This window comes from Astatotilapia calliptera, chromosome 22 (genome assembly GCF_900246225.1).
Source record: "Astatotilapia calliptera chromosome 22, fAstCal1.2, whole genome shotgun sequence".
NCBI lineage: Eukaryota > Metazoa > Chordata > Actinopteri > Cichliformes > Cichlidae > Astatotilapia > Astatotilapia calliptera.
Window position 1 is genome coordinate 7,160,073 of NC_039322.1, and position 25,709 is coordinate 7,185,781.

At 40.9% G+C, this 25,709-nt stretch overlaps 2 protein-coding genes and 1 long non-coding RNA gene across 4 annotated transcripts; 1 reads left to right on the forward strand and 2 right to left on the reverse strand.

Annotated features, from left to right (window-relative positions):
• The first annotated feature begins 1,655 nt into the window (after positions 1-1,655).
• On the forward strand, positions 1,656-17,548 carry ints8 (integrator complex subunit 8). Of its 2 annotated transcripts, XM_026156354.1 has the most exons (29): positions 1,656-1,812; positions 2,803-2,941; positions 3,033-3,207; positions 3,340-3,480; positions 3,671-3,742; positions 4,242-4,293; positions 4,443-4,622; positions 4,719-4,826; positions 4,970-5,122; positions 5,255-5,355; positions 5,647-5,788; positions 5,914-5,984; positions 6,145-6,320; positions 6,441-6,491; positions 11,929-12,059; positions 12,239-12,349; positions 12,468-12,672; positions 13,061-13,182; positions 13,708-13,892; positions 13,987-14,020; positions 14,104-14,163; positions 14,280-14,341; positions 15,075-15,193; positions 15,442-15,545; positions 15,655-15,705; positions 16,099-16,172; positions 16,248-16,312; positions 16,419-16,462; positions 17,297-17,548. In XM_026156354.1, the coding sequence occupies exons 2-29, from the start codon at positions 2,809-2,811 to the stop codon at positions 17,411-17,413; spliced, it is 3,039 nt and encodes a 1,012-aa protein (XP_026012139.1). In that variant the 5' UTR covers positions 1,656-1,812; positions 2,803-2,808; the 3' UTR covers positions 17,414-17,548. The 2 variants fall into 2 exon arrangements, with proteins under 2 accessions (XP_026012139.1, XP_026012140.1); XM_026156355.1 differs by lacking the exon at positions 6,441-6,491 and having other exon boundaries at positions 1,657-1,812.
• Positions 8,768-10,019, reverse strand: LOC113014681 (uncharacterized). Its single transcript, XR_003270988.1, has 3 exons — positions 9,834-10,019; positions 9,692-9,758; positions 8,768-9,166 (listed from the first exon to the last, which is right to left on the reverse strand). It is a non-coding gene; the product is annotated as an uncharacterized LOC113014681 (long non-coding RNA).
• A 420-nt stretch (positions 17,549-17,968) lies between the features above and the next one.
• LOC113014680 (G1/S-specific cyclin-E1-like) lies at positions 17,969-24,224 on the reverse strand. Its single transcript, XM_026156356.1, has 12 exons — positions 24,060-24,224; positions 22,529-22,557; positions 22,387-22,435; positions 22,248-22,280; positions 22,055-22,167; positions 21,216-21,354; positions 20,842-20,988; positions 20,281-20,376; positions 20,062-20,196; positions 19,819-19,930; positions 19,497-19,654; positions 17,969-18,236 (listed from the first exon to the last, which is right to left on the reverse strand). Exons 1-12 carry the CDS (start codon positions 24,153-24,155, stop codon positions 18,108-18,110), a joined length of 1,236 nt encoding a protein of 411 aa, XP_026012141.1. The 5' UTR covers positions 24,156-24,224; the 3' UTR covers positions 17,969-18,107.
• Between the last annotated feature and the right edge of the window lie 1,485 nt (positions 24,225-25,709).

Genomic DNA, 25,709 nt, shown 5'->3' on the forward strand with positions numbered 1-25,709 from the left:
ATTTTTCTTTGACATGAGATGGTTGTATTCATGGCCTATATAAAAAGGGTTGACTGAACTATCCAGGACTTGCACAACCTTCTGCAATCTTCTAAACTGAGCTTTTTCAGCATTTTATGGTGGTGGAGGCTGGTCCTGGATGCCTTATGTAAAGACATGGCTGCCATGTCTGTATTCATCACTTCCAGGCATGACTGATAATTTCCTATCCCCGAGCTGTTACCTTAGGGTTTTGGTGATGAATTCCTCTTGGTGCTGTCATACAGATAACAAGGTGGCCGTGTGGTGAGTGTGTGAGGTGAATAAATATAACACTGAGCTCTTCTTGTGTGGTTCTTTTAACATTATCATTAGCCTCATCAGAAATGGTCTTAGTGCAAGAGTTTGTATCAAGACGCTGTTCTTAAAGATGATGTGGCTGAGGCATGCCAAATTACACAAGAGCCTGCATAGAAAAACACTGTAGAGCACTATCAGTCATGGATTGGCCTCCTCAGAGCCCAGACCTCTTACTGACAGAGTGAGGGATCACCTTGACAAAGAACAGAAAAAAAGGCAGCCAACATCCAAAGATGAGCTTTGAATGTTCTTCAAGAAGCCTAAAGAACTATTCCTTAGAAATATTTGTAAAAATTACAAGAAAGCTTTCCCAAAAGAGTTCAGAATGCATAGAAGAGTAAAGGTAGTATGTCTGTAAAGGTGGTCATACCAAATAATGACTTTTAAGATTTTTACAAACTCTGTTTTTGCTTTATAAACTTTTTAATGTATGTTTGTGCATTATTTAATAAAACGGAATATAAAACCATGAAAGGTGGCTCAACAACTGTGTACTGTATGTTTAATCTACTACAGCTCCAAAAATGTACGTTTTTAACTTGAATAAACATTATTGCATATATAAGCTGTCAATAACGTCAATTCAGTTATTAAATTTAATAAAAACAACTAGAATGGAGAACATTAGAAGAGAGTATTCCAGAGGAACAGCTCAGCTTGAGTGGTTTGGAAACAAAGTTAGAGGCAAGCCCGAGATGGTTTGGTGCATATGAAGGATAGTGGATTTATGAGATGAAGGATTTTGGAGATGGAGCTGTCAAGCAGGAGACCACAGAGAAGACTCATGAATGCAAGATAATAACTGCAGGCAATTTTTACATTATAAAAAGCAATTTGTAGTAATTTCAGTCTTTTATTTTCATTGTCATTAACTGCCAAAATTGCAGTAAGCATAATGCTGCATTCATGGCCTATCGGTAGAATGGAAAACAAGACGATTGAGCGCATTCTGCTTTATTTTGTGCTCTTGCTCGCTTTTTATTTCACATTTATCTAAGGTTACCTTAAGGTTGGCTATGGTTAACGTCTTACGCAATCTCATAGTTTCACTATAAACTGCCTAAATGAGCAAATTTTCGCATTATGTGTTTATAGTTTGGTTTACAAGTGAAAGTAAATCCCGACAAACATTTTAAATGATTGAGTTAAGTTTATAGTATAGGTCTTATTTTTCTTTTCCATTTCTAAATTCACTGTCAGACGTTTTAACGTCCGTGCAAATAACTCGTCCGACCCTAAAGTTTTATACGAATTGAACCAATGGGACCTGAAGCGGCATAAGTATGCGCAATCATGGCGCATTTTTGTGTGTCCTTGGCGACGAAGCGGAACCGGAATTACGAAGGAGCTATGGCGCAGGGCACAATGAATTATGAGAGAATCAGTTAGTGTAGCTGGTCCAGCTCCTAATTTTGACATTTTGGTGCACATTTTGCCCTCCTGTCTTCTGAACGATCACTGTGCCCCGTTAAGGTAAGACAGTTGGTCCCTACATGCGCGGAACAACCGCCAAAATCTAGACGGCTAGCCGAAATATTAGCCAAAAGACTCCTGGCTCCAAACATAACACAGAATAGGAAGGTGGCGTGCGTTTGGTTTGTTTACAGTGGCAGCCCGAAACATCATCTGTAACCGTGCATTCTTGTAGGTTCAATGGGTAAATCTGATGCCCCCGCCCAGTTAGGACGCCCCGTGAAAATGATTAGAGCTCTCTAAACAACTACTGAAAATTTTAGTGTTAGCTGCTCTGACAGGTGAAGCTATCTAACCTATTATGGAAGTAAATATCTAATAATAGTTACAATTATTTTGAAACTATAAATATTTTTGTTCACAAAATATGAAATTTTATATATATTTACCATCTCCAAGATTTTTAACGAGTGAAAGTAACATTACATGATTGTAAATATACTTAATTTCAAAGAGTGAAACGTAATTACAGAGTTTTTAATTAAGTATCAAAGGTTTAATGTACATCAAAAGGCCCTAACTGTTCAATATTACAAATACAGTCATGTGGAAAAGAAAGAAAAACTAAGTGCAACATATGATTCAGTAGTGTTTGGAAGCTTTAGCAGCAGTAACTTGATGCCATTTTTTTTTTATTACTTTCTGATGCTCTTCATGGAGCTGCTGAAGGAGGAAGAGAGGAAGGTCCTGGTGGAGCAGATTATCTTTGCCTGGTTCTGGTTGGTTTAAAGTTAAAAGAACAAATGATCATTTCATTTTTCCTGACAAAAATCCCCAAGAGAAGGTAGTACTGTTACAGTCACCTGTTTATACACCAGTTCTCCTTAAGATGAGTGAACTAATCTAGTTTATAAATATAATAGAAATAAAAATAAATACATTATGTGGTTTTTACTGACAAAGAACTTACATTAAAAACCCCAAACACTTTATATTTATCCTTAAGATCCATTCTAAATAAAGCTGATGTTCATATCTGCATATCTGCAGACGAGGATGAGTGCAGAAGCAGCAGACCGTGTGGCCGCTGTGACCAGCAGTCGGCCTGGCACGCCTCTTCAGACTTCCTGGTTTGAGTTTCTCCTCGACGACAGCCTGCTGGAGAAACACCTGCAGAAATCAAACCCAGGTTTGTTCAGCCTTACTCGTGAGTCCATCGTTTATTTTTAATGACATCTCATGGACTTGTAAAGGCTTGTTAATAACTGTTCTTTCTGCAGACCCAGCACCAGTGCAGCTCATCATCCAGTTCCTGGAGCAGGCGTCGAAGCCATCAGTGAATGAGCAGAATCAGGTCCAGCCTCCAGCCGACAACCGTCGGAACCGCACATTGAAGCTGCTTGCACTGAAAGTAGCTGCTCACATGAAATGGGATCTTGAGGTGCTTGAGAAAGGGTGAGTCAGAGTGTTTTAGATGGACATCTTTCGTTATCAGAGCGTGTTTACGAAAAAGCCAAGTGGAATATGTCTCAGCGTGTAATTTTACAAAAATTCCTATTATGCAATTCTCTAATACCTGCTCGGCAGATTGACCATTCCTGTGTTAAACATGCTGCTGAATGAACTCCTGTGTGTGAGCAAAGTGCCGCCAGGGGTGAAACATGTGGACCTGGACCTCTCTACTCTTCCTCCCACCACTGCCATGGCTGTCATCATCTACAACCGCTGGTGAGTGAGATGACTCTCTCCGAAAGCAGCTGTCATGAGCTCAGTGGTAAACTAGTAAAATGGACTATGGACGTGTTTATTTATGTTTGTATCCAAGACTGTAAATGTAGATTAAAAGAGGATGCATGAATAGAGATTGTGGCAGAGAATTAACTACTCATTTGTCTCATTTATATTTTGTCTGTTAAAGGGCCATCAGAACAATTGTGCTGAGCAGCTTTCCAGAGAAACAAACCAAACCTGGACCCCACCAGATAAACATGTAAGTCCTTCTCCTTCCTCTTCCTCCCCTTTATCACTTATTGCATCCACACTTACATGTTTTTATTTTCAAATTTGTGTTATGCTATGTTACCACCTGCCTACCGCTCTGCTCCTGTGCTGGAGTTTTAGCCCCTCAAAGACTTTTAGAAGCACATCTGACGCTGTTTCAGTTTTAAATCTCTGGGATTGTGTTTTTGTGTTGCCAGCCAGACATTCAGACTTCTGAAAACATTGAGACATTGTTCTACCCACATTCATTTGCTGATTGGCTTTAATTAGTCACAAAATGTTAATTTAAAATTCTCATTGAGACAGATCACTTTCATCTTATTTTAAAATTAAAACATTTTATTGTGTAAATATACACAATAAATAAAAAATGTACTTGTGCTCATCTAATTCTTTGTAAAAATACCAACATCCAGGCTTAATTTTGCAAATTTAGTGAAAAATAAATCATGTATTCCACTGAATGCTTCTGTTGTGCCCTGATTTAGGTTGAATATTGTACAGCAGGAGAAAGAAATGACCGAAAACATCCTCACTGTGGTGAGTAAGCACCTTTTTTATGATCCATACATACTCTGTGAGTACATAAAACTATACCTTATTAATTATATTATTAGACATGTCATTTAAATTTCAGATAAACTAACAGCAGAAGTTGATACTATTTTTAAAATGTTTCATTCCTTCAGCTAAAGGAGCAGGCGGCTGATTCCATCAGTGTGCTGGAAGGAGCTGTGAGACTGAAGAAAGACTTCTACGTTCACACCATGAGGACTCTGGACCTGCTGGCCGCAGACACTGCTGCCAACGGAGAGACAGAGTCTTCGACCGCAGGGCTTCGCATCAGCGCCGATGAGCTGCACTGCCAGGTTGGCTGAGTGCACAGCGCTGTCTTTCTAGAACTCTAATCCTTCTGGAAAAAAAGTGAATTTTTCTTTGGAGTAATAGAAGGATTTGTGTTTCAGGTGCATTATGATTTAGGAGGCATTTTCTTCCATCAAGGCTGCACAGACCTGCCAATCTATGAGAAGGCTCGGGATCACTTCAGACAGACAAAGGAACTTTTAAAGAAGGTAATCATATTTTATCACAGCTTCAGTGACACAGTATGATTTAACTTTCTCAGGAGAGCCACAAGATGTAACTTTTCTCACAAAAGCTGCTGACATGGAGCTTTAGCAGTGGTTCAGTTTACCTTTTTCTCTACGCCTTTTAGCTAGACTCAACAGTTCATGTTCACCTGGATGAGAAGCGCCTGGCTGGATACTGGAACGCCTGTAGAGCTTTGACCGGAGACTGTGACCCCTCTGACCCCCAGACGACACCCTACGACCAGATTAACAGCCTGATCCGGGCTCACAACTACCCGGTCAGAGCAAACACATTGGAGAGATTTGAGTACTGCATTCTTATGAGTGTTGTGTTGCTTAGGCAGAAGTAGGTTGACATCACAAATAGGGGGCAAAAAATGGTTTGTAAACTCCACTTTAATTCTCTGCAGGCTGTCATTGAAGCCTTCATCAAAGACAACATATCGCGCAGTTTGCCAAACCACTTCAGACGGTCTGTTCTCCGGGAGTTCTTGTATAAAGTCCAACAAGGGTGAGGAAACAACAAAATCAAACCTCTCTGCACGCACTGCAGCTAGCACAGACTTCAGTCACTGATCCATAGAGAGTTGTTATGGTCTGTTCTTTCACTCATTCTACTTGTGGAAATACAGTTTCTGTGGTTTCTTTGTGGACCACAAATTTTCACCTTTAAGCCAACAGCTGGAATTGGTTAACACATTAAGCTGATATATACCATTAAATAGTCAATAATTTTGTAAAATAGTCTTGTAAAAGCATTTTATGCATTCATATTTTTGTGTAACATCCCATCTCCCTGCAGGGAATCAGGCCTGGATGAGGTGTGTCACAAACTCTGTGTCTGCAACGCCGTCCGCGACACTCTGGAAGGAGAGATCCTCAGCGTGCGTTTTCAGCAGCTGCTCCTTAAGCCTAGCAAACAAGTGGTGGACTTCATTTTAGAGGTACCTCAGTAAATTGTGACCTGTGGTTTTTACTTCAGTATTATATTAAGAACAGTTTTTCTTTCATGTAGTAAAAGTTGTTTAAAGCCACTGCAGATTACAGTCAGACTTTGTTTGTCCTGCAGGTGTGCACACGCTCGCTGGAAAAAGACCGTCCATCTGAGGCGTCCAGAAGAAACATGGCTAATTTCCTGAAGTGAGTCAGAGTCACTGTTTTCCATGCATTGGACAATTATATAGGAGGTTATCAAGGGTCTGCTACAGAGATGATGTCGGGCAACAATACATTATTCAAATTCTATACTTGATGATGATGATGAAGACTTTGTCTTCCTTCTAAACCTCTTATGGTGCAGGACTCTGTGTGAAAGCTTGGAGGACCTGTCTCTGGTGTTTGTGGTGTCATCCCATAAGCTCTTCATGGAGCTGCTGAAGGAGGAAGAGAGGAAGGTCCTGGTGGAGCAGATGAGGAAGCGGTCGGCCACAATCAACCTCAGTGCCAAACCTCTGCCTTCCTTCTACGACATTCCAGGTACGTGGCCGAGACTTCTTGTAATGGAGGAGGTCACTTTAAGAGGGATGGACTTGACCTCCTGACTATGAATAATGTAGATGATAAGGTGCTGACTCTATGAATCCACAATCTCAACAGGGTTGTCCGATAAGAACAGATGGCGTATCCACAAAATCCACTGCCACTCAGGTATCTGCCGTTCACTCATTTATTTAACAAGAATCCGAACCACACATCCATAATGTGAGTCAGGGGATTTAACAGGCTGTAAAATGCTATATGCCGTGTGGTGAGTGATGGTGTGGTTTCTGTTGGAAAGAACATAAGTCTTCCATAATTATGTGAACAGAGTGAATTAAATGTGTAATACAACAATACAAACAATACCGGATAGTGGAACATTCAACCAAAATAAGGGAGTGTCAACAAATGCTAATTTTACTATTTACATAAATCCTAACTAGGCACTTTACATTAGAGCTAACATGAGAAATTAGTGACGGTCCCTTAATGACCGCACGGCAGAGGCTGCTTCGCAGTAGTGATGTGCGATACCACTGATTTCCTTTCCGATCCGATACAAAGTTAAATTCAGGGTGGTATCGACGATACTGATCCGATACCGATACTTTGTACAAAAACGTATTTCAGTTATTGTATCTCAAATTATAGCATCATAATGATTACAGGACATCGGATTACTTGTTCTTATCGCTTAATAATGCACAGTTATCATATAGAAATAAAAAAAAACTGAAGTTGTGCGCTATTTGAACACGTTGCCTGCCTGCAGCACTAAAGGACTCCGTGAGAGACGTCCGTCTCGCCCTTGCAGCACCTGTCCATGTCCACTCCTCCTCTTCAGTTCACCTCAACATAAGCTCGTCATATTCTTGTGCTTGATGAGGTTAGTAGTGTTGCCAAAACACCTCCCTTTCTTGCCACATGTATTGCAAACTACGTCTCAACCGTTTGTGGAAGTAAAATACGTCTGCACATGACTCCATTTATGCTCAGCCATTGTTGTGAGTGTGCGCAACAAGGGGCTGGACACATTTATACAAACATATGTCACGACTATGACAGGCGGAAGACTAAGTAGTTCCTTCCAATGTAGATAATCCAAATGATATAGTTTATTTGCACTCTGTTCCTGTTAATGATAACCTACAAATTTACCCTAAATTACTAAAATATCGATATTTTAATATGAGTATCGATTCTAGAACATAAATGACTGGTATCGGAGGAATCGATATTTCAGTATCGATCCGCACATCACTACTTCGCAGTAAACGGCAGTAACATTCGGTAAACAAAGGGTGCGCCACGGATTAAACAAGGGAGGATAATGGCCGCAGCAAAGAACAAACACGATAGAACACAGAAACTTACAGTCTCATGGACGGCATTAGAAGGAACGAAAATCCACATGGTGAGTAAAACTCTGCTGACTCTTCCCACCTGCAGCTCCGACCGAACTCTGTGCGTCGACGTGTGCGTAATGATGAGGTAGAATTGTGTCTTCAAAATTCAAATTTAAATTTTTATTTGTCACGTACACAGTCATACACAGTACGATATGCAGTGAAATGCTTAGACAACTGCTCGTGACCTAAAGAAAAAAAAAAAAAAAAGGAAAAGGCTATGAATAAGATAGGAAATAAATATGAAAAATTAAAAAGGGTAAATTTAACTAGGAAGGAATAAAATATAAATTAAAGTTGAAAATAAAATAACTGTACAACAAAATACACAATACACAGTATAGAACTATATAAGAATGTATGAAGAAGTATAAATAAATAAATATATACACAATAACAGCAGCTGTAGAAGTATTAACTGGAAATGAAGAATGTAGTGACCAGTGTTGTGCAATCCACATTATGTCTTGTGCAGTGCAAATATGCTCAAAGTGATCTAAGTGATGAAGTGAAAACAATGTCCAGAATGTCCAGTGTGTGTGTAAGAACTATATGTGTGGGTCAGGACTGTGTGGTGGTGTGATTGAGAGACCGTATCGCCTGCGGGAAGAAGCTCCTCCTCAGTCTCTCTGTGTTGGTCTTCAGGGAGCGGAATCGCTTTCCTGACCTCAACAGAGAGAACAGTCTGTTGTTGGGATGGCTGAGGTCCTTCACGATCTTCCTGGCCTTGGTCCAGCACCGCCTGCTGTAGATTGAGTGCAGGTCAGGGAGCTCAGAGCGAATATTGCGCTCAGCTGATCACACAACCCTCTGTAGAGCTTGTCTGTCCTGCATGGTGCTGTTCCCGAACCAGGTTAAGATGTTTCCCGTCAGGATGCTCTCTATGGTGTAGGGCTGCCACAAACGATTATTTTGATAGTCGACTAGTCACCGATTATTTTTGCGATTAGTCGACTAATCAGATTGTAACACCTGCTTAGTATAGTAGGGTTAAACTTATAGACTAGATTCGAGAGGAGTAAAATAAATTTGAGAGAATTGAGTGTTGAACAGCCGGCAGATTTATTACAATGTTACAGTGGTGCAATAATCCAATGTAAACAGCATAGAAAATTAACAGAAGATCAACAGAGAAGAGCGCTCTTTTGAAAATAACAACAAAATAAAATAAAATAAGTAGTCTCTTTAGACCTGACTCCTGATGAGCAGGATATTGGGAGTTCAATAGTTTCCCAGAGAAACAATCCGTATGAAGTAAGCAGTTTTTGCTCTTGCTTATCTGAAATCCTGCGATTCGAAGTAATTCAGACTGTAGCTCTACTCCTGCATCCAGAACAGCTGGCCACACTGCTTTTGGATTCGCCAAGAGTTTTCACAGGGTCTGGCTCGCCATCCATATCCAGAACCACTTCAGATCCAGGATCACAAAAAACCAGTCTGCACATACAGTACAGAGCAATAAACAAAATAGTTCTTAACAGTTTTTCTAAATAAAATGAGATCTCATAAAGTTTTCAAAATCAAGTACACTGTTGTTTTAACATTGTTCTGTCTCTATGAATTCCATTTGTATTGCTTTACAGCATTACAATCAATTGTATTTATATACCCCTTTTTAAGGCATATGTAATCACATCATGAAATGTTTGTAACGCAACTAGTTTTAAATAACTTATTTACATGTATTAACCTATAACTGAAATTACAAAGTGCAGGAAAGGCACTGGACAACATTTATGGCTAAAAGAGAAGTGCATCCTGCATTAGTTTTGCACATTTGTGAAGATGCCCAATCAAATAGACAATAAAATAAAATACGACATTCCATTTCACACACGATTCAAGTACTCCGACTGGTTTTAGCTTTTTTTTAGACAATACGGAATTCGCACTGTTGCAGTGTTTACCACATGTACAATTAGCATAAGTTTTCCTGCTAACTTATCATCTCTAGTAACTCACCGGAATTCCCAAGAAACAAATACACGCTCTGCCTGGTTTTGGTCGAGAGTAAAACACATAAAGGCCTCTGAAAAGTACATAACTTTAAGTTAGAGACTGTTGAAAATACTTTATAACACTTATTTTATACCAAAAGACTCACTGTGTAGCTTGTTATTTGCTCTCGGTGTCTTGCTCCGTTTTGCCTAGCTTAATGCAGCAACGTGCTTTTGTTGCATTCACTGAACTACGGAAAATCAAAGTGTGTTCAAGGGGTGTCGGAAATAATAATACCAGGTAAAAACAAGAAAATACTAGTAACCATGTCTATAGGGGTTACAAGATCATCATCCATTGGACATACAGCGTACAGCTTATTGCACCAGCAGCATCTGGTCTTATATAACTATCATTAGCTTACAGCTTGAAGTGTTTGTGCTAACTAAAAATAAAGACAAGATGGTAGTTTATTAATTTTTAATGAAATTTGCAGATTGTTTCGGTGAAGTTTAATAAACTCCTTGCTTTCTAAAATATAACAGGACACCGGAGTATATTCTCCAGCGTCTCACACTTCTGATAATCAGCTGTCTGCTTGACAGTTTTAGCTGTGCAAAAACTATAACTTTAATCTCAGCCAAACCGATTTACTCAGGAACAAATAAAATACTAAAGAAAGCCAAACAATAAAATTTTTAAGTTATCTAAGTGACTTATATATATGTTTAACCTGACTAGCGAAAGACGGCGGTGGGTTTGAAAACGATTTGCCGGGAGTCCGGTGTTCTCAAGGCTCTAGTTAGCCTTGCCCCCGCCTAGCTAACGAGCTAGTGGGTAACAGACGTCTCCGAAAATGTCGGAGCGCTTTTGAAAATATGTGGTGTCTTGATAAACTGAGCAGATATTTGAGGTTTACACAGCTACATTCTCGCCTGAAAATATGTTAAACGTTTATTTTGTGACCCAGAAAGAATAATAAGAGTAAAGTTAAAACTAACTAGCTGCCGCCATTGTTGACAACTGCGCTGGGCTGCGCTATGAATTCTGGGACACAGCTTCTTCTTCTTCGGGGTTTAACGGCAGCTGGCATCCTTGGACATGCAGTGCTGCCATCTTCTGTTTCAGTCCGTTATTACACTCTTAAATCCTACTACTCATTCCTGCGTCCTTTGTGATCTTACAAAGCTTCAAACGATGCGTCGACTATTAAATTAGTCGTCGACGATTTTAATAGTCGACATAATCGTGACTAGTCGACTAATCGTGGCAGCCCTACTATGGTGCACGAGTAAAAGTTCCTGAGCACCTTGGAGGGCAGTTGGAAGTCTCTCAAGCGTCTGAGGTGGTAGAGACGCTGTCGGGCCTTTTTCACCACGGTGTTGATGTGACAGGACCATGACAGGTCCTGCGTGATGTGAACTCCGAGGCATTTGAAGCTGTCCACTCTCTCCACTGGGCACTCGTTGATGACGGGGGTCTGGTAGTTCCTCTCCTGCTTAGTGCTGAAGTCCACTATCAGCTCCTTTGTCTTACTGACGTTTAGAAGGAGGTTGTTCCTCTGGCACCAGTTCTCCAGATTCCTAATCTCCTTCAGGTAGGCCGTCTCGTTGTTATCAGAGATCAGGCCCACCATGACGGTGTCGTCAGCAAACTTGATGATGGTGGTGGAGCTGGTAGTGGTCACACAGTCATATGTGTACAAAGAGTACAGCAGGGGGCTCAGAACACACCCCTGGGGGGCTCCAGTGCTGAGAGTGGTGGAGGCTGAGACATGTCCGCCCATCCTTACTGCCTGTGGTCTGCCAGTTAGGAAGTTGGAGATCCACTGATACATAGATGAGCTGAGTCCCAGATGCTCCAGCTTGGTGGTGAGTGTGGAGGGAATTATGGTGTTAAATGCAGAGCTGTAGTCTATGAAGAGCATTTTAGCATAATTCCCCCTTCTAGTGTCCAAGTGAGTGAGTGATGGCATCGTCTGTGGAACGATTTGGACGGTAAGCGAACTGTAGTGGGTCCAGTGTGTCTGGTAGTGAAGAAATGATGAAGTCTAACCCTCTTCTGATTGGTGAAGAGAATGGGTTGCCTCACCGCTCATTGGCTAAACAGCAACAGTATGCTGATATCTTACTCCACAGGTGTGGCTCCGTTCGTGAGTTCTGCGAACTGGCTGGCCTTTTGTACACTTCTGCTACATAACACTGCCACTTCTCCACATGAAAACCATGAGACATATTGAGGTTTGGTTCACTTCTTCACAGCTTCAGCGAGTGTGAACATTGGCCAGCTGGAGCAGCAGCTCATCCTTTCACTGGAGCCACGCAGGATCAGACAGATCCTCATTGAACTCCACGGCCTGGCTGAACGACCTTTCTGGAGGGTCAACAGCAAGGTCAGAGACATGAGCTCAACATTAATGCATTTAAGATATCTTGGATTGTGCTGGACTACAGTTTCTCACATATACACATATATACACACATTTGGAATAATTTTCAATCCTTACTTCTAACACACGAAACCAACCAAGATGATCTGAATTAACCTACCACTTCCTGTTTATATGAACAGTGGGAGGTTCCTCCAGACTACATTAATGTGATCCTCGGCATTAAAGACAACCTGACCAAGGACCTGGTTTATATCCTCATGGCCAAAGGACTCCACTGCATTTCAATAAAGGTCTGAGCCATTATCAACGCTCAGTGGGGCATAAATGTTATTTTAATAATTAAACGTTGTTATCCAATCATAGAGCATCACTTTTAACTGCTTAATACATGGAGCATGTTTTCCTCAGGACTTCGCCCATGCACGGCAGCTTTTCTCAGCCTGTCTGGAGCTCGTCACAGAGTTTTCCCCAAAGCTGAGGCAGGTGATGCTGAATGAGATCTTGCTGCTGGAGGTCCGCGCACACGAGGCGATGGCGGCCGAGGGGAGCAAGGAGCGGCCGCCCCCTGACTTGGTCAGCAGGGTCAGAGGTTACCTAGAGATGAGGATTCATGGTGAGTGAACAGCAGCGAGTGGAGTCACTCCAGTGTCAGCATCTTCAGGTTAAGTCTGTGATGGGAGAAAATCATTGTGGATCAGGCTTCATATACTACTATAAAATCTATTTCTAGGGCCCCAGTAAACAAATGTTCTAAACTAATGTCACTTACAAGAAGTTACAGATCTGGTCTTGCAGCTAGAAACATTTGTTTAAAAAAAAAAAAAAGGCACTATTAGGATACTTCTGCAAGAGTAGCATGTATCTCACTGTAAAAATAGACGTATGTCTGCTATCCATAAAAACTTCAGTTACCGATAAAGCAGAATAAACAGCTTCTAGGCCTTGTTATATAGCACCAATTCTGGAGGTGCAGTGAAGGATTTCCTGGTCTTTGTTTCCAGATCTGCCTCTACGTCAGGTGGTGGGAGAGGAGTGTGTCGCCTTCATGTTGAACTGGAGGGAGAACGACTACCTGACTCTGCAGGTGTCGCCGTCTCTGGTCATGAACAACCCGTACATCAAGGTAACACGTCTGTGTGCTTCTTTTTTTAACACTTTCATGAAATTTTCTCTTTCTAGCAGCTCCAGTGATGCTATTTCTGATATTCACCAACATGAAATTATAGCAAAGTTATCGACACAGTAGCTGACTGTCTGTAAGGTTTAAGGCTATTTAAATCCCAGCTGAGGCAGCTGAGACACTCTTCTGCAACTCAGAAGTCACAGCTCTATAAAAAAAACTAAAAATCTTGAGTGATTACGTAATGAACTAATTAATAAGTTGGTTTAAATTCATTTAAAAATAAGTTGTGGTACCAGATCCACTTAAAATTTTTCCACCAAGACACATGAAAGTCTGAGAGAGCGTATTCTCTCTCAGGATTGATTTGGTTATATTTAGGTACTGTGGGATTTCCAATAAATTACAATGCGACGTCTCGAGAACAAGGTAATGTAGGATTTTGAAACAGATACCATAGGTGTGTCTAGCGGTCGCCAGTATTTTTGCATTTTTCTTTATTAAATTTGTCCTGTTTTGTCCCGATAGCTTGGTCAGCTCCTGGCATCCACGTGTAAGGAGCTTCCAGGTCCTAAAGAAAGTCGGCGCACCGCCAAGGAGCTCTGGGATGTGGTGGTTCAGATCTGCAGCATCTCCATCCAACACAAGAGGAACAGCGACGGCCGAATTGGCCTCATTAAACAGAGAGAGTCCTCCATGGGCATCTTGCACAGGTATGATGTCATTTTAGGATTTAGAAACATTACAACATGTCTGAGATTCATGTAGCGTCACACTCATTCTGTTTTCTTAATGTGACTCCTCCAGGAGCAAATTCATCACTTTCACCAAGAAAATTAGAGTAAGTATCACCACATACCAACTTAAACACACTGTGGAAGAATAAATTAGCTGTTTACCTTGTGATTTGTCTTATTCTTACAGGAGCCACTGGTGCTGACGACTCTGATCTCACTGTTTGTGAGACTCCACAGTATAGTCAGGGTATGACTCTGAATTCATAAATAGAACACAGTAAAATGGAAAAATTGAGGGATTTCAGTGCTGCTGTAGTTTCTGTCTGCATCTTCAGCCCCTTGTTTTTTCTTCTTCTTCTTTAGGATGACATTGTAAATGAAGTTACTGCAGAACATCTCTCCATCTGGCCATCTTCTCTTCCAAAGTAGGAACGACTTTTCTATTTTACCTCATCTGTTTGTTTTAGCTGCACCAACTGTTTCTGCTACACTGCACTGGTCGGACTTAGTTACAGGACCGACACACAGGGATCTCTTTTCCTGTCCTCAACTCCTACAAGCTGAGAGAAATCTTTTAAAGCTTGTTTGAGCTACTGAAAAAATAAGAAATAAGAATTTTGAGTTGAGTGAATATGTGTGGTTTGGACTAGTTTGACTCCTGCACCCCTGCTTGTACATTGTCATTTTACTCTTTATTCATTGTGTTGATGCCTCTTCACACTAACAGCTTATAAGCAGAGGTTACTTTTCTTGTGAAAAAGTTACAGGAAGTACACTGTGCATGAAAAGCTGTCAGGTTATCTGCAGTTACAGATCTGTTTATTACGTTCTTAGTTCAGACTCTACTAGAGCAGCTTTGCATGACTCACAGTTCAGAATAATCCTTATTTGACTTGTACTGATGCTCCTCAGTTCATCCTCTGTGTGAACCAAGCTGTTTTCATTCCTTTGTCGTCAAGCCAACTTTCTTCTGATTGGCTAGCCTTCACAAACAGTTTGATATTAGGGGATATCATCTCTCTCTGACATCATAAACAATCAAAAGCAGCTGCACTATGACTGTAACTGTTAATATGAGAGGACATAAGGAAAAACATCCCCTTTAACAGCATGTACACAGCACGAAAAACTAAATGTTCCGATCTGTGTGTTGAGCAGCATACAGGCAGTGGATGTGGAAGCTGTGGCTGTGACAGTCAAGGAGTTGGTTTCCTATGCTCTCACTCTAAACCCCAATAACCAATCATGGCTTATCACACAAGCCGACATCTACTTTGGTAAGAACAATCACCACATCTCATCAACTCAGAGAACTTTCTTCACTGAATCAGTGAAATGTTGTCATTCCTTAGACAAAGGCTGACGTTTTTCCACCAATGTACTTGACGTTTGGACAGAAAGGAAAAATAAGATTGAAGTGACTTAAAAGAAATTTCACAGCAATTGCGAAACATTCCCTTAAGAAAGCATTTTCAGACACAGCCACCTGCAGCTTGAATAACAACTTTCATTTCTCCCTATGTAGTGACCAATCAGTACTCTGCAGCTCTGAACCTTTACCTGCAGGCTGGAGCTGTGTGCTCGGACTTCTTCACCAAAGCCGTCCCCCCCGACATCTACACTGACCAGGTAAAACACCGACTAATACCAGAGTGCACTACATAGTGAGCCTCTGCAGTTTGAGAGATATGAGAGCCGACTGACTCGCCTAACAGTAACACACCTGTTTTTATTTTAGGTTCTGAAGAGGATGATTAAATGCTGTTCAATGCTGAACTGCCACACACAGGTCAGAGGTCAAACTGCCTATTTGAGAAAGTGAACTAATGTTAGCTGCTGAGGAATTAATGAACATATTGTTGGATTGATGCAAGTGCCCACTTTGTTTTCCCCAGTATAATTTCATGAATAAAAGCTAGAAAGCTCCTCGTCCCTTCTTTGAACATTTAGCAGAACAAAATCAATATAACAGTATAATAATGATAGACCCTGATGAGAGAAAATATATCAGCTTTATTTGCTGATGAGAGTCAATAAGGCAAATCAACCAATACCATTGTTTGCCTCATTATTCCGTGCACCTCTGCTAAAGTATAAAGCCGACTGTAAGTGTCTCAGTGCTGACTGGTGTCTTACAGATGTAGCGAGTTGGAAGTAATGTGACATCTCTGATTCTCGTCAGGTTGCTGTTCTGTGCCAGTTTCTGAGAGAAGTCGACTACATGACAGCGTTCAAAGCGCTTCAGGAGCAGAACAGGTACGGCCCTGGAGGACACATTACATTACCCACAGAGCCATTCTTAATAACAGCTAGTATCCTCTCACATTACAGTCACGACGCCATGGACTCATTCTACGACTACATCTGGGACGTCACCATCCTGGAATATCTCACACGTATCCTTCATGTAACAATAATCACTGTTGGCTAAAACTTACTTTTTCTTTTCAAGGAATACATTCTCTCCAGTGTCTGTTTAGCTTCCTGATTTTTTTTGCTCAGATATTCACCACAAACGAGGAGAGACTGAGAAGAGACAAATAGCGGTAAGTCTTTATAACCCTACAGCTTATACCACGAAAGGCTGCGACCTGAAAGGCATCTCATACGTATAGATTTATGACTTCTCTTTTATGCAATAAAATCATAGAAGAATAATGCAGGAAGAGACCGGCAACAAAGTGACGACCAGCTAACGCTTGTCAATGACCACCCACATAAGCAGACTGGTTAATGTCTAATAAAAATAAAATACTTGTGAGGCATAAAAGGTCAAATTTAATCTGACATGCATTGTGAAACAAGAGTTACTGAGCAATGTTGAGCTTAAAGTTAGAGCTCAACTCTTTACCTGCCCAGATCTCTATGGTAACTTAAGCTGAATGTGCCACCTAGTCTGTAGCAGGTTATATTCAGAGTTATGGTTTTAAAATCTGGAAGCATCAATTTCACAGTATACAAGTGAAATATAATTATCTGCAATTAGAGCAGTGCAGCTCAGTCACATCCTCAGTGGACTTTGCATTCAGCTGGTGAAAGGTGTACAGAGGTTTTTAGAGTCCTAATCTGCTGCCACGTCTATTTTACACTGTTGGAACTGCAGCCAAATGAAACCGATTAGAAAGTTGATCTGTAACGTTTCAAGGAGGTTCATCAATTAATATTCAAATTTATATAAACTAAAGAGATTTCCACATGCTTTTATTAGGCTGTGGGAGAGAGACTTAAACACACTGAGTAACCTTAAACGTTCAGGTGTATGGACTGCAATAAAGAATTTATATAAAATGTTTGGAAGTGTAGAACCTGTAGGATTTTGTATATTTCAATAAGAATTCTCATAACAAAAACATAACCGATGTCTTCTCCCAACCCTTCAGATAAAAGCGATTGGACAGACAGAACTGAACACCAGTAATCCAGAGGAAGTGCTGCAGCTGGCTGCGCAGAAGAGGAAGAAGAGATTCCTGCAGGCGATGGCCAAACTGTACTTTTAGTAAACACACGAACCACTGTCAGATTTCACAGGGTGGGGATGAATATTTTATTTTGTGGTAACAAGTACATGGTAATTTGTATTATTTTCATCTTTTGCAATAAACTTATAAAATCAAAATGCCCTGAGTTAATCACATCAGGACCTGGTTCAGTTAATGCTTTGTTTGGGGTTTTTAAAAATTCACACTAGTACAGCATTCATTTTACTATACTTTGGCTGCTGGACAGCAGCACACAACATTTCTTCATTTAAAAAGAGGGGAAAAAAAAATGCATCCCACAATTTTCTAAAAATTCACCTTCAGGTTACAAACTTTTGAACTTTGCATTTTTCTGAAATAAAACCTTAAAAGCCAAAAATGAGGGAAAACAAAAAGTGGCTAGAAGAAGAGTGGCCTTCAAATATCAGTTAACAGTTTAGATCTCCTACATCGTCTTTTAATGGATTGAATACGTCAAGAACTACCATTTGTGGTGAGGGGAAGATGCGGGGGTGGGTGGGGGTGACAACTATTCAACTCTAAACTAACAATAACTATTCTCACACTATGGCATACTAAGACTACGACACAATTTATTTTGATTCAGCATTCAACTCTGTCAGATCAGTCTGAGTTGGACATTTGCAGCCATCTCTGCAGGAAATCTGAGGAAAGTTTCAGATAGAACTGCAATCAGCACCTTCAGACTCTGTTAAACTTCATCTTCTGAAGACGTAAGTCCTTGCCCAGGTACGTAGATCCTCCCTCTGTACGAGGTGGCATCGAGCGGTTCCACATCATTTGTAGGAGAATTGCCTTTTATTGCCTTGTGAGCAACATCCTAAAAATTAACGGAAGCAATTTATCGACACTGTAAGGGTAACAACTTGGAATTCAAGTCTCATTCATTTTTAGTCTTTTTTTTTTTTTTTAAATTAAAAATAACATTTCATTTTAAACAGAATAAATATGCCGGGGGGGGGGGGGGGGGGGGGAAGAAACCTTTAGAGTTTCATTCCCTTCTGCAAAATAAGACTTCTACAAATGAGCAGTTTCACGTGTGTCAGCTGGGAAAAATAAGTTGTTCAAATGTTCACTTTATACCAAAACTAAATATATTTTCTTAAAATCAAAGAAATGCTTTTACGTGAAATTGTGCATTCAGGGTTTCATTCTGCAATACAGAAACATGGTCCAGGGTTTGTTTGTTGTTGTTTTTTTATGGCTAATGTCAAAAGCTCTGCCATCTCCCCCAATGAAGTTTAAGAATGGCAAAGGAGTGACGACATCATTCAATAACTAAAAGGCTGCAGAATTATGGGTTCATACTAGCACAGTACTGTAAACGAGTGATCCATTTGAATTTCCGTCCACAGAAGTGGGCAACCAAATAGAATGATAGGCAACACTACTCACACAGATTCAAGTCAACCTCATCATTTCAAATTCCTCAGCATTGGCAGAGGTATGGTGTCTCATACCACTGCTCTTAGCTTTGACTTTGCATTCTTGTTTCTGGAACGGTTGTAAAAAACTGACAGCGTGTCAAACAAGAAGGCAAAGCAGTATGAATGTCATACTGCAGATCAAGGTTTTCGAAATACTCAGACCAGCCCACCTGGCATCAAACACGTCATGATCAAAGTCACTTAAAATAAAGCTTCTTCCTTATTCTGATGCTCAGTTCCAACTTCAGTAGGTCCTCTTGACCATGTCTAAATGCACAGAGTTTCTGCCATGTGATTGACCAATTGTACAAGGTTGACCACCAGTCGAGCAGATGTACCTACTGAAGTGGTCAGCGAATATAGATCATGTGTCAGAAGAGGAGTTATCCAATGCCAGTCCCTTTATTTATAGCTCTTAGTATGCCAGATGCAACACAGGTTGCCACCATCACAAACTGCATTAAACCAGCTTCCATCTGTAAGCTCTATATAGCTTCTACAAACATTTCAAGTCTTAGGAGTTTGCTTTTGTATGGGTAAACAATCATTTTCCCGACTGCATTTTCTAGTCTGACTTCAACCTTAAATTATAAGGAAGACCACAGAGGGGGAAGAGAGAAAAAAAAAAAAGAAAAAAAAAAAAAGACACTAACCAAAATGGACATGTAGTCCAAGTTTGCCTGGATGTTGTATTGGTCTTCTCTTCTTACTGTGGGAAACACTTTCTGTGTGACTGTGCCAAAGTCTTCCAGTGCATCCATAAAGGGGGCCAGCCAGTCAACACATGGCTGGAGGTGTTCTCTGGGCAGACCTAAACAGAGAAACCAAACATACAGACTGAATAACCTGACATGTTCAAGAGCTGAGCCTTCTCATTTTAAACATTAACTTCGTTCTTCCTGTGTGTCAGGTGTAACACGTTTTCCCACATTTTTTAGTTATTTTACTTCTGTTTTTTAAGTCTCCAACTCTTACATGCAACTTTTTCTACCAGTCCCTGGTCCACGAAATAACACAGGACTGAGGCAGCCAATCCGTGATAAGGTATGTCCATCGAGTTCACGTCAAGGATGCACAGATCTAAAAGCTAAAACAAAAACACCTTGAGCAACTACACACAAGGTTAGCAAGGATATTTCACTTCTCTTGCAATACAGTCTTATTTGTAGATGTATTATAGAACTGTTGACTTAAATATAAGTGAACTCAAACACCTACATTTGCACTTCTCATGTAAGTATCTTTTGGAAACGGCTGCTCAAGCAGGTTTGCTTTTTCTTTCCTGAAGATCACCTGCAGGAGGAACTTCAGCCAGGTCAAAGCCGTTTCCGGACGAGTGTACCAGCGCAATGTCTGCAGAGCATACAAAAGCATATGGATTTATAAAATGCACAATGGAACAGGTGCATATGATGAATAGTGAGTTAAAAGTATTACCCTCAAAATGACCAACTCCATATGACGGAATTCTTCTACATGGTAGATCCCATGAGCCACACGTGACAGATGCAAGATCTTTAAAGGTTTAGATTCCTATAAAATAAATAAAACACCTTTAATCAACCAGGGGTTAAAGTGGGCAGGAACACCTTTCTAGTACCTTTAAATCAACCCAGTTAGTAGTTTCACACAAAGTCAAGCAAGTCAAATTTCAATCCTACATTTAAAATTTTTAATCTGATGTTACCCTTTCCTTTCACTCTGCTGTATTTGACAGCAGGCTATGGCTAATGGGTGGAAAGAAGCCACATACGTATGAAGAATGCAGTCGAAGCGCAGTAAAGCCGAATTACAACAACAGTTCAGGTCTGCCACGCACAAGCAAGAGAGTCACCACTGGTTCCCACTTAAATGCACTTTGTGACACTTTAATCCCTGTTCGCACCATCAAGAAACCCACAGTGCAAATAAAAACATTGGAATAAGTAATAAGAATTTGTATTTTAGATTTAACACAAAAAGAAAAAAAGAAAAGAAACTACTAAACAGTAATTTTACCTCCATCTTTGATGCTATAAGAAGACATGTGAGCACAATGAGCTGCAGCACACCCAACTTAAGATTTCTCTCAACCAACAGAAAACGGTCAAAGTAGTCCTGTGCCAGGTAGAAAGTCTCCCTGTGAACAGCGTATGCCTCACACACCTGCAGGAACAATCATGAAAGTCCTATTAATGTGTCATTTAGATGAGACAGCTAATCTACACATTCTAATTTGGATTGATATGCACTACTCACGACTGTATTCCAAGTAAATCATTTTTAGCTACAAACACTAAAAATAACATTCAATGCTGCTTTGATATTACTGAAAATTCTAATTTCAAAACAACAACAACAACAACAACAACAACAACAACAACAACAACAACCTTCATTAACCAGTAGAGGATGATCGATCTCATTCTGGGTGTTAACAGGGGCTGCCTCTCCCTGAAGCTCACGCTGCTGCGTCTGATGTTCCTCGGCGTGCCGATCATCTTCACCCACTCCTCATCGGAAGACTCACATCTGTAATATACAGTCAATTAAAGTTACAGCAGTAAGTGAAGAGAAAATGTAAATCCTTTAAAGGTTAATGGGGAAAAAAAATAAAATAAAATTTAAAAAAAAGCATAAAGTTGATGCGAGACTTTGCTGCTTTTGAAGTTCTTTAACGTTACCTCGCACGGTCAAGCAGCAACCTCTGGAGGCTGCCAGTGCTACCCATCAGCCCACTAGTAGATACACCTAAGGTATCCGTTTGAAAATCCTATGCCAAAACCCTGTTCTAGTTACTGCATTCACAAACTACCCGCCTGGCAAGGTGATGCAAGCAATGTATCCATCAAGTTCCCAGTACTCCAAGTCCTTGGAATTTTCCAATTACCATCCCTAGTGACCAAAGCACACCATCAGCCTTTTATAGCTGAGGGGGTAATAAAACTGCAATTTTGTTAAAATGTTATATTTTACAGAATATAAAAAACAAACAAAATCATCTTTACAGTGTAGTTTTATCAACTTGATAATGGAGTTAGCTTTGATGTGTGCTTAGACAGGCACTTTGAGCTGCCCGTCTTCTGCCAACGACTCATCACTGGTTTCAATGGAATTATCTGAATAATAAAAGTTTCCATGGATTATTTTGTCATGTTTAAAAATAACTAATCAGTCTAACAGAAAAGCATCAACAGCAGAAGATGTCAGGATAAGAAAAAAAAGAAAATACCCAAGGTAAGGGTGCAGCGAGAACAGCCGGCTTGAGGCAACTAAGGGAATCGATGCTGGCTGGACTGCATCCTGGAGAGGTGACCTCGGAGTGATCTTAATAAGCTTTCTGAGCTGAAATTAAAAAGAAAATCCACTCACATTTTATCAATGATCTGCCATTTGTTGACTCGTACTTCAAGAAGGTGACATACCCTTTGATGCAGTGTGTTCTCACTTTTTCTGTACTGCAGGATTAAAAAACAAAGTTATAAACTGTACAGAAGTGGCTGTAGAGAACCGTTTTATGCGACTTAAAGTCACAACCATGCTTTCAAATGATTTGTCTCTTACTTTTCGTCCCAGCCATGAAGTCTCCCTCTCTCTTCTCTTTAGGCGACGACTGCAAAGACACAAAACTGAACTCCGTACAGTCCGACAGTCCAATCACACCTCAAAATACAATAATAACGCAAATCCTCAAAAGTAGTCATACCGTCGTGCCATGGATTCTTCCAGTGTCATCTGAAGAAGAGATTAAAAAATGTCAGTGTCAATGGCAAACAAAGGTAGTTGACCTTCAGAGGTAAAATGGCAGATATTGTCCACAAGAGGCTGCACCTGCCTTACACTACAGAACAATGCTTTTATTTTTTGAAGTTAAATACATATATCATCAGCATTAAATCATGGACCATACTCCAGCAGGCTCCAGACTTGCAGCTTATAGGTTGTTTCATTTCTGACCACAGGATGTTGAACAAAGGAAACATCCAGAAATGTACTATCATGCAGCAACAGAAAGCCTCAGCAGTAACATTGTATCTATAACAGAGCACGGTTTAAAAGCCTCGAGCCAGCCTTTTCTTTGCATTATGCTTCCAATGACTCAGTCTTCTGATTTTCTGTCTTGCTCAACTTGTCTTGAGCAATAGTTTGAGGGTTTTCCTTGGAAACTGGGCATTTCTCATTTTCATTCTAGTTCCTGACCATTTTCAGTGGAATGCCTATTAAACCACAGCTTCCCATACAGCAAGTGTGTCCAAGTGGAGGACAAATAAAGCGGCAGGCCTAAATAAAATGAGGTTGGGGGAAAAAAAAAAAAAAAAAAAAAAAAAAAAAAAATCCAGCAAAAACCTGACAGATGCAGCTTTACTTTTAGCTGATCCATAGAGTTAACATCAGTGGCAACAGTGCATCTACAGCCATCCTTAAAACTCCATCATGGCTTGGGGCTGAATTTCAGACTTTGGTGTTTGGGATCTTGGCAAAATTAAAGGAATCAGATTTTTATCCACCATTCAATATCATATGCAAGTCGAATGACTTTTCAGCATGACAGTGATCGGAAAACATCTTGATAGAGAAGAGAACAAAAAGAAGCTGGCATCCAAAGAAGCGCTTTGAATGTTCTTCAGGAAGCCTGCAGAACTATCCCTGAAGACTACTTGAAGAACTTAAAATAAAACTTGCTCAAGTGAATTCAGGCTGTCTTGAAGAATGAAGACTTCCAAGTATTAACTTTCAAACTGGCCAGAAGTGTTTTCCTTGTGCATACACTGTATTACCATGCATATTTGCAAAACATTGTTAAAAAATATAAAGAAATGAGGGGGGCTTAAGGGTTTTACACAGGATAATTGACCAGGTGCTTTGAATTGAACCCTAAACCACACTCTATCCCATGTTCAGGTGTTAATTTATCTGTTGTGCTTCATGACATTAATCCAATCAGTGTGCACTTCATCGAAAGCTGCCATTTAAAATTCAAGGATGCAAACTTTGCTCACTTGTTTTTAAACGTCACTCAACCAAAGTGAGCTTTGTGGGTCGAAAAGCAAGGGTGAGAATAGCCAAATCACTTGCTTAAAAATAAAGTTAAATAAAAATAACAATAACGAGTTACTTTAAGTATGTCCTTTGGCTCTACCGCGGCGTGCGAAGGCTACAGAAACGAGTGAGCGGTGTAAGTGAACCGCAGAGAGCGGAACTACTTTTACCCTTTAAAGTGACAGCTGCAAACTTACCGTCGTCTCGTCACTTGCCTCTGATGCCATTGCGCGTACGTTTACGACACGTGCATGTTGCGCATGCCTATAAATACTCCCAATCGGAGCAATCATGTTTTTTAATTAAAACATTTAAAACAAAGTTGACTACTTGCAACTGTTTACCTTACGTTTAAATTCACACTGCTTTAGCGTCAAACGCCTAACCACTGGAAGGAGAATAAACTACTGAATAAAATAATAAAATAAAATATATAAAGCATTACGATATAAGTGAGAATTTTTCTGCATTACAGTTAAACACAGTTCAGACTTTACTGTTTCAGAAAAACGTGAAAAAAAAAAAACCCCGCCAGCATCAAACTGGTTTCTTTTCTCTTTTTTTATGAGTTAAATGTATGTATGGCGGTGGGTGGAGCTACATATCAGAACAGCCAATAGGAGAAAGAGTTGAGTTGAGCGCGTGCTCCTGTAGGGGGGGATGTAAACATTTTTTTTCTTCAAAACTTTATTAACGCCACAGCATTAAGTATATAGTAAGTAAAAGTTAACTAAAAGGAGGTCAAGTAAGTCAGAAAACATTACATTAATACATTCAACAATAGCGGTGTTGGCCGTCTGATTGGGATCTGGGATGCAGGGCCTCCTTGCTGCTGCGGAGCCTTGGACGACCGCTTGCCTCCACCCCGGGGGAAAGGGTAACATCTCCTGGGTCTAGGTGCCGCTTCTCCCTCCAGGGGCGAGGGAACCTGGACCTGGGGTATAGAGTTTGTTTGGGGAGTGTGATTGTGTGTACAGTGTATGTCTATCCCTACGTTGGGTGAGTGCTGAGTATTTGTATATGTGTGCATGAGGGTGGGAATGCATGTTTGTGTTTATATGTCAGGTCGGATCTTACACTCCACCTCTCTGGGAACTCCCAGGCCCTCCAAAGGCCTATCTCCCCTCACCACACTCCCTGCCGGTAACTGATGCCCTCAGGGGTCAGTGCGTTGGTGGTTCTTGGTGTCCGGGGCTGGGCGCTCAGGTATGTACCAGCTCACTCCCGGTGACTACTTGGCGGGGCCTGGTGCCTGTTGCTCGGTCAGGCCTCTTCCGGGGCAAAGGGGGCCCTCGGGCCTCCGGCCTCTCGGCCTGCGCCTTGGTTCACTCTGGCACAGCTGGCTGCCAGCAGAGCCGGCGGGCACGCCGCTGCAGCCCCCTCTGGCTTCTGTTCCGTGGCTACTGGGTGACCCCTCATCTGGGGCTCTCCTCAGCTCTTCCCAGGAGGGTGGCACGGATGCCCCTCCGGTGGTCCTCCTTGGGCTCTTGCACTCTGGGGCCTCTGGATGTCTGGAGCCTGGATCTCCTCCATGCCTGCTTCATGCCTTGGGGGAGGGGGCTGTGGCTCTCTACATCCTCTAGCAGACCATTACATGGGGAAACCTTTTGAATACAAGCGCGCTGATCCGCACAGGTGTGCACACGGGTGTCCACTGTTCATAGACATAAACTATACCTTTATTGGCTGCTATTTCCAAGCACATTGTGCGCTGTCTGTCCTGCTTGCTACACAACAACATTCAACATTTCGTATTTACTGCTGTTTACACTTAGCTAGATTAATGTGATGGTGTTGTGTTTAGTATGTTGCTCTGTTTTTTTTGTTGTTGCTTGTTTTCTCTTCTT

Bases quoted from the DNA above. Each gene is read 5' to 3' on its own strand.
- ints8 (XM_026156354.1), top strand. From the start codon at position 2,809: ATGAGTGCAGAAGCAGCAGACCGTGTGGCCGCTGTGACCAGCAGTCGG. The intron at 5,985-6,144 runs GTGAGTCAGAGT...CTTATGGTGCAG, and splicing joins AACATGGCTAATTTCCTGAA to GACTCTGTGTGAAAGCTTGG. The intron at 12,673-13,060 runs GTGAGTGAACAG...CTTTGTTTCCAG, and splicing joins CCTAGAGATGAGGATTCATG to ATCTGCCTCTACGTCAGGTG.
- LOC113014680 (XM_026156356.1), bottom strand. From the start codon at position 24,155: ATGATTGCTCCGATTGGGAGTATTTATAGGCATGCGCAACATGCACGT. The intron at 22,436-22,528 runs GTATGACTACTT...GTGTCTTTGCAG, and splicing joins GAAGAATCCATGGCACGACG to TCGTCGCCTAAAGAGAAGAG. The intron at 20,197-20,280 runs GTAATACTTTTA...TATGCTCTGCAG, and splicing joins TGGAGTTGGTCATTTTGAGG to ACATTGCGCTGGTACACTCG.